The 8,982-nt window shown below is 32.3% G+C and overlaps 1 protein-coding gene across 1 annotated transcript in view; it reads left to right on the plus strand.

Moving 5' to 3' along the window:
* The first annotated feature begins 1,297 nt into the window (after positions 1-1,297).
* Positions 1,298-8,982, plus strand: part of LOC105620386 (hormonally up-regulated neu tumor-associated kinase homolog B-like) — a 58,825-nt gene continuing 51,140 nt past the window's right edge. The window contains exon 1 of the mRNA XM_012201886.1: positions 1,298-1,339. Coding sequence (XP_012057276.1) covers positions 1,298-1,339 — 42 coding nt within the window. The remainder of the gene's footprint in view (positions 1,340-8,982) is intronic.

Raw genomic sequence — 8,982 nt, forward strand, 5'->3', positions numbered from 1 at the left:
ATGTCTACCGACCGCCCGGACCCTAAATACCGCGTGTCGCACGGGTCCACCGAGCCCACGAATTCATTGATATTCCGCGCAGAATCGTCGTCCGCGCCATTGCAATGTCGGCCTAATGAATTTAACCGTAGTGCCGATGGCCTCTTACCGGTCGGAACCACTTTAGTTCTTTATTCACCTCCTTCTTTTCCTCTTTCGTGTCTGCGGTTTCTTCTCTCCCTTCTTTCCCTATTTCGTTTTCTTCTCCTCGATCGTGCCGCGTACCGTGTGAATTCTTAAATTTACAATCCGCCGCATAATTAAATCTGTCCTGCCTGCGGTATTCGACTTTAAACTTCCGATAAAGGAAACGTTCATCTTTCGTTTCTTCCTTACAAAAAACGTTTCTTCCTTACAAGAAACTACAATTGGTGCGTCAAAGAGATAAAGACCCAAAATTTTGTATGCAACATTAAATTTTATATATATATATACACATACATACTTTTATGTAAATAAATTGTTAATAAATTATATATTGCTTCTTTGGTAGAAAAGCAATTTTCCTAAACACTCATCTTACTATATAATATTACTGTATGTCTCATTAATTGTAATAATACTGCGTAGAAAATGGACAAAAACTTGAAGAATATTATTCATGGCAAAAGCAATTTTCTTGATAAAAATATGTGCAATTTCCATGCACCTTTCTGTCAGGTTATTGTCTAGTATTAATAGATTATTATTAGTTAAAATACTGTGTAATCTATTTATTGTCCTGTTCTTACTCAGTATCTCGAGTCAGATTTTATACATCTTTTCATAGTTTTACCTTTCAGTTACTAGAGAGAAGTTAATAAACCGTCCAGTAATTACTAAAAAAATGCATAAAATTTTTACCAGAATTATGTTATAAGTACTTTAATAAAAACCTGTTTCTATCATATATAAATTATTTTCTTAATTAATCTATTTTTAATATAAATGATAAGTAAAAAGATATAAAGCAAAAACAATCTTTCAATATTACTCAATTATTGAATCCTAACAATAAGCAATTATTAAGTTTTATAACACGGTTTCGAAATGACAGCATAAACGACACTGGTTCACAATTCATTTTGTGATCAAAGATGAAAACCGACAATAAATTTGCTAGAAGAAGACCTAGAGCAGACCCTGCTTATACGTGAACACGGCGCAAACAAACGGTGTCATACGACGTGAAAAAGTGTCCCATTCAATAGCGTCTTGAAAATACAGTCTGTGATTCCAATCCAGAGTGATTATCTGTCCGACGTTTCGTCGGGACACAATGCCACCCGTTGCACAAACACCCGGAGAGCACGAGCATGGGGTATGGGAAGAAGCGAAGGACGCGCACCCTAATTTTTTTTCAGGTCGTACTCTCCATATTTTTTTACGCCTGCACTAAGGCAGGTGGAACCGGCGAAGCGTAACGGGGAATCCCCGGGTGCAACTAATAGCGTTTCAGCTTCCTCCGCCTCCCCCGAGTCGACGAGAATGCACAGTAGATTCTCAGCATAGGTAGGTACATCACGCCCGGATGAAGCTTTTCGAAGCCGTCGCACCATACGAACGGATTTTTAATTTCGAAGCCCCGGCTTCGGGGAGTGCGAGCCCGAACCCCGACGAATAACCGGATATTAAACGTACGCGTATGTCCGAATGGAAATGGACGGGTTCGATTTATCCTGATTAGATTAACTTGAATGCCAACGCGCGGATTAAACAGTGCAATGTACGCTGATATGAAATCGAAGCTACGAGCCGCTTTCGATTAAATTAGTAACCCAAAAAATTCATTTACGACAAGATAAAAAACTAATTAAACGTATCTTGCTTATTTAAAAAACAATATTTACTTTCGTATCGGTTTTACATAAAAATTATAATTAAGATGAAATTATCCAACAATAAAATAATTATCCTACTATTACTCTTTTATAAATTTACCGAATTTTATTGCAAACGGAGGATTAAAATTCAAAGTTTCACAATGCGAGAGCTGCTCTTGAACACAGATCAATATAAAGACGTCGATGGAACTATTTCCTGATTTTCTGTGAATCATATCTCACACGACCGTTCACGTCCAGCTTTATATATCAACGATCCCTCGCTTCTCTTGTCAAAGCCATTCGCACCCTAAAAACTACAGGAAGGGAGATCAGTGCGGGGATGTTAACGCGGCTAATTTTCTACGAACTGCCACTACTCATCTATTCATCCATCGAACCTCTTATATTAACGATGTACTACACGTTCGTTGATCGCCTGACCATTCGCGGTCAGCGATCGATGGTTTGGATTTGAGCCAGGATGATGCGGAGAGTGCCAGGAGAGTTCTCTCGCATGGTCATGGCTTTTCGGCGGCAAGCAGGCAGGCAGGCAGGATGGCAGAGATTGCCGGAGCGAAATTGAGGTCGTGCCACTGGCCGTAAACCTCTGAAACGCCGCCACCGGCCGCGCCATTCGGTCAATTATTCGCTTCGAATTACGGCCCTCCAATTGCGCGAGAGTTATAAGAGCAGACCGGCTGCTACTTCCCGATATATAATACCGTACGGCGTGGCAAACTATAGTCGATTGGCAGCTCGTTTATGATAACGGCCGACACCCGGTAGTCACCTTTCGATCTCACCAATCCCGATCGCGAGATAGATTTCCGTACCCTCCCTTCATCAATATAGAAATATAGACTTTACAACACATAAATTGTATTGTATTTACACAAACTTCGACTGAGAATCGATTATTTTTGTCATGTCTATCGCCTTATTTCTATTACATAATTCATATGTCGGTGTTCCTATATATATTTCTTTATATGCATTTTGCGTCAACATAACATGAAGACTTTTGCTGTTAAATATTAAATTAATATGTTTCTTATAAAATCAGATTTAGAGAATAGATCAAATTTAAATACGACCTATTAAATATTGAATGTAAATATATATAAACTGTTTAATACTACAAATTTAAAACGTAATAACACGCTAAATATAATTTATCAAATTTTTTATATTTCAAATTTTTATATTTCAAAGGTCATGTAATATTTTTATGTTACTGGAAATTTTGGAATTATTGTTTTCGAAATAGAATCGATATTTAATCTTATAAGACAATCTAATATAAATAATGGCTTAGTCAATATTAATTGTGGTTGGTTAATTAATGCAACTTGAACAAACAGCGTTTGATATAACAAAGGAAATAAAACACTATTACTCACTAGTTGTTACTTTTAACGACGTAACAAAAGTCAAATTTTAAATAAGTATAAATAGGTTACAAAAAATTAGTTAAAAATGCATTGGTTAAAAATGCAAGAATGGCACTTAAAAATTATTAATACTTTTCATTAAACAAAATAATCTAAATATACAATATATGATATTAATTCCGGTCTATCTGTTCTTAAAAATGCTGTTATAAAATTTTATTATAGAATGCTCAGTAAAAATATATAAGAAATTAAATATTTGTGTGTAATAGATTTGGAAACAATTTTATCAAAATTATCTTTACGGAGTTTTTTTTTGCGATGTATATTATATTCATCAACTTGCTTATTACATATTTGCTTCATTTAGCTACACTCTAAACACACTACACACTAATATATTTCACGAGTATATTTCGATCGAAGTATCTCAATATATTATATCTAGTCTATTTATTCTAACCTATCCATTCTAAGATGATAGATCTATAATCATACCGCTGTACTAATTGCTAACTGCACTTTTCGTACTGCAAATAATAAATAATATGTGCGAACAATATAGAGCAAACGTAATCTCATTATAATGTATAATTACACTATAATAATTATATTAATGGACAAGCTAAAAAATTAAAGATAAATCTGCAACAGAATGCAACCTTTGAAAGTCTTCGTCAATTGATCACGCAATATAATATTAATACTTTGATGAAACGATTCTCGTGTATTTTAGTGTACCAATGGACAAATATTATATTATGCAGTTACAAATATTAATGCGATTGTAATTATCGATGATTACTAATTAAATTGATAATTATGATTTTACTTGCTAATTAAGCACGATTCAGACTTAATTCGCGATCGTTATTAACTCAAGAATTCAAAAATAACATCGACAACTTTATAAATACAACTAATAAAGCTTTAATTAATGAAAAAATTCGGAAATGATAAACGAAAGTAATCAATTGAGTTTCAATATCACATGGACACTATTTTTTTAAATGTATGTAGGTATAACACACACAATTAATAAGTGATTTACTTCGTTAAATGTTAATAGAGAAAACGAATCATTATTTTAGAAATAATTTAATAATACAAAACAGCTCACGCGCATCTGCTGCCGACTAGAGTACTTGCGTAAACAAACCTTGTTACTACGTTGTATGTTGAATGCCAACCGTTGTGTGTGACGTTATCACGATTTAGAAAATATATATGCCGAAAATCTTAGGGTGCGTTCTATTTCACGCAAGATGCACATGATGTATCATTTTAGTCTTCTCTTTAACATTTGATGAACAACAAAGATAATAAAATAATATATCGTGCGCATCGTGCGTGAAACGGAACATACTCAACTGCTCGCATTTGAAATGGGGATTATTTATTATCTACTAAATTATTGATATATCACGGTTTTCAGCTACTGAAATCACTTTATTCATATACTATTATTCACTCTCACTTAGAGACAGACAAGCAAGTTATATTTCATTGTCAGTGAAAAATTCAAAGCGAACAAACTGAAAATATGTTCAATTAAAAAACAAATATTGTTAATATCATAATATGTATAATTATCATCATACATTTAAAATGGACACAATTCGCTCATTCTTTGTCTCAATTTTCTACTTCAGTCTCAAATAAACTCAAGCGATATACCTGGTTGAATAAATCCATTGTTTGCTTCTACGATGCTTCGAAATAAGTCATTAATCGGGAGAATAATACATCGTTCAAGTTTATAATGCTGATTGTAGTTAACATAGGGAATAATCGTATTTAGATGTGGATAATAAGACGACGGAGCAACACGCGCTGCTGCCTGCCAGCTCGAGCCTCGCCGCACGAATAGGAACGAAGCGACCGCGCGCATACACAACAGCAGCGCGCAATGTAAACAATGAGTCGAGCACCGAGGCACTGCGTGCCACAATACACGCTACGAAATAGTTACATCTCCGAAATTCGAATAGTACATTGAATATTCTACGTTTGTGTTCTGTATAGTCTAGTCCTGTGTGTATCTCAAGCTGAGTATTCAGGTATTCACTTGGCGAATGAACAGCGAATGCGAATGTTCGGATATTTATATTCTTGTTTGTAAGCCGTTTATTCCTTTTCTTGATTGTACCGAACACCACCAGTATTCGATCAGATTTGATGTTGACTGCTGTATATAGTAATTGAACTAGTGCAACATTTGTGCAAGAAATAACATGAATATTCGGTATTCATAGGATGTACTAATAAATTTATAATGCTAAATTATAATTTGAGTTATTTCTAATAATTTCTATATTCTATACGGCTGCTCTTATTTATGTTAATTTAACTAAAAATAGAGTTAAACAATTTAACTCAAAAAAATGTATTAAATTTGATTAATATTTATTATTTACTAATTGTAAGTGCATATGTTAATATGAATGCTATTTACTTCGGAACTAAGTAATTTAATCACAGAAATGTGGATGCTTTTTAATCACGTGTTATGTATTAAAGAAATACATCTTGATATATTTAAAAGAATAAAATGTTATTTAATTTAAGGAATTGATTTAAAATTTGATCATTTAATATAAAATGTACAACGTATGAGCTAAGATTACATCTGAAATCATTTCTGATACTGATTATCATTTTGCTTTATTTTATATATTATTATTAGCACCGAAGATATAACTAATTCCGCATATTTAATATCATAATCTCAATCGAGATGAATAAGACATTGGATTGTAATATAACGATAATATAGCACAATTTAATTGCTAAACGTACGTATCGAAATTTAACTCACATTCAGTTACAAGCAGATTATTTAATTCTTCTTTTAATGAAAATTTAATGGTTTTTAATGGTCGATTAAATAATATTATTAAATATAATAACGTTTATTTGAAAGATAAAATTTATCATCGTTTTGACAAAATGTTCAATATAAATTATTATTACTTTTAAATTTTCACGTCCTGAAAGAGAAGAAAAATGAAATTCCGGGCTATTAATAAATTAGGAAAATGAGATTAAAGCGCAGAAAATGTGGCAACTTAATTTTATTTTTCTCTTGATTTATCAAAGTCACGCAATTTTACTTTTCTCGGATCCGATAAAAAATAGAGGAAAATAGTATTACATGTATATAAATTTCCATAAATGTTTTTCCGATCAAACATAAATTTTATGCCTCTTAAATAAATATTTTTAATAATTCTCTTTAAATAGAATAATAAGATTTTAAATTTTATTCATAAAAATGACTGAATATATTTTTTATAACAATTAAAATTTGCTATTAATAATCAATTTGTTAATTATATCAGCTAATTATGATATTTTTACATAAAGACTAAAAAATCAATTAAATAATAAAAATGAATATTTTTTTATAAAATACTATTGTTTATTTTTATCCGTAAATTACGCGCATTTATTGATAAAAATGAGATGTGAATAAGAGAAGCTATGAAAATAACATCACAAATCAAAATGTCTTTAAACCATGGATTTAATTGCACAAAGTCGATATATTATTAACCTCTAAGAAGGCACTATTGTGTTGTCATGGTTTTGAAATAGATTTTAATCGAGCTTCAGAAAACGCTTGAAACGGTTATTATGAGACGTATCTATTTTTACCACTTTGCGTTTGCTGCACGTGATTTGGCGCAAGACACGACTCTTGACAAGACTTGTCTTTTGACAGTTCAAGATGTGTATATTTTTATTATACATAACTCTCAAAACATTCTCTTAGAATACTACTCGAATTTCTTTACTATATTTTATATATCTTTTATATATATTTTATATATCTTAATAGTTTTCACAAAAGTTCCTTTACTTGCTCTTGTAAATGCTTTGTAGCCTTCTGATTTATTCGAAATTAAAGAAGCATAAAACTGATTTTAATCTCAGAAATTGAGCATCACGTGCAGCTTTACGATATAACGTGACAATCTCGCATCCTGGCTTCGTATCGCGGATCCGGAATACAGGATACTGGAGATGCGTGAATGTGTGTGTATTCGTGCAAACGAAACGTATCATAGTGGTGGTGGTGGTGGTGCGATATACGCGCCTGTACCCTCCATAGGAGATCTTGACAGGTCGAGCCCTGGGTATAGCTACACGGCGGCTCGCTCGTATATCTCAACCCACGCAGAAACATTCGTTAGTAAGCGATCTCTAAAATGGATACCTTAATGTGGCTTTCGCAAACATTATTATTGCTCCGCGACTCAGCTTTTCCCCAGCTCTCTCGTCCGCGCAAATAGAACTACTTTATTCGCGTCTCTTCGTAGCCGCGTCGTCGCTCGACCTCATTTTATCTCGGCTTCAAAGAAGATTCTGCGTCGCATTAACCGATATAAGCCACGATGAACGCTTGGGAATTATCCACGTGGCGTTCTCGCAATTCAGACATATCTAAACTGTTCGCGTAGAGGAATTTATGCGTAAGGCACTGCGATGACAGCGGAGATTTGTGAAACGAAAATAGGAAAAACAATAGCGATTAACTACTAATCTTTTTACACGTTATTAAATAAGGCATATGCAATAAGATTAGAATGCATAAAAATTTATTTAAAACCTTCAAAAATTGACTAATCACAGTCGAACTAATCACGTGAGGAAAAAAATTAATTATGATTGGATAACTTCTTCTGGCTTAAAGTTTAAGTTTTACGTCTTAAAATTTCATTGTCGACATCGCTTTAGATTTAAAAAGAGCAATGATAATCCAATTCCTAAAGTTAAATAATATTCTGTAATTTTTAACTTCCATGTGTGTCAAAACGTAAATTAGTCCATTTCTGGTTAATTTCAATGTAAACAATATTAATATACGCCCTAATAAATAATACATTAAATTTGAACCAAATTCAATACATTTTTTTTTTAATGAAATTATTTTATTCCAGTCTTTTATTTAGTTAAATTAATGATATATTGAATAGGAACAGTGACGACCTATAAAAATTATTAAAAATAACTTAAATTGTGTATTTATAATTTAATATTAATATAATTATATATATAATTATGTATATAATTATATATATAATTTAATATTAATTTAACAGTGCATTAAATCACGAAGCCGATTCTGTAAAGAATATCTTAATACTCTTATAGAAATCTAATAGTGGCCAATTTATTACCGAAAAATGATTGATAATTTATTTGGAATATTAAAAGCATTAAATAACAGTGCTTTTAATACTTCAAATAAGTATTTAATTAATTGTTTTTAGTATTAAATAGGCCAAATTAAATTTATGTAAGAATATAACCTGACAGTTCGTACTTAAGATAGAAACGTTTAATCTATGTTCATTTGTTTTCTGAGAGCTTTAAAAGTGTATCGATATCAGTTTGCTTTCAATTCCGTGGATCGATCAGTCATATTGCGACAGTTCAAAAAGTTTACAGCAAGCAACGATAATGGGTAACGTAGAGCGATGAGATGAAAAGCAATGCGTCAGTTGACTAAGTTGTAACATAATATAAAATAAGAGATAAACTAAGAAAATCTCTAAAGATGTAGCGAGAGATCCAAATATCTGTACATAGAAGTTCATATTGAAGTGACTTACGTATATAGTATTTCGGCGTACTATCGCGACTTCCAAGATCAATTCAATATTCTACAACGTCTAAACAGGAAAAAGCGGCATATGGCAGGACGAAGGGTGGAATCAGTTGACTGAACTGTAACAGAATGC

This window comes from Atta cephalotes, assembly GCF_000143395.1.
Source record: "Atta cephalotes unplaced genomic scaffold scaffold00025, whole genome shotgun sequence".
Classification (NCBI taxonomy): Eukaryota; Metazoa; Arthropoda; class Insecta; order Hymenoptera; family Formicidae; genus Atta; species Atta cephalotes.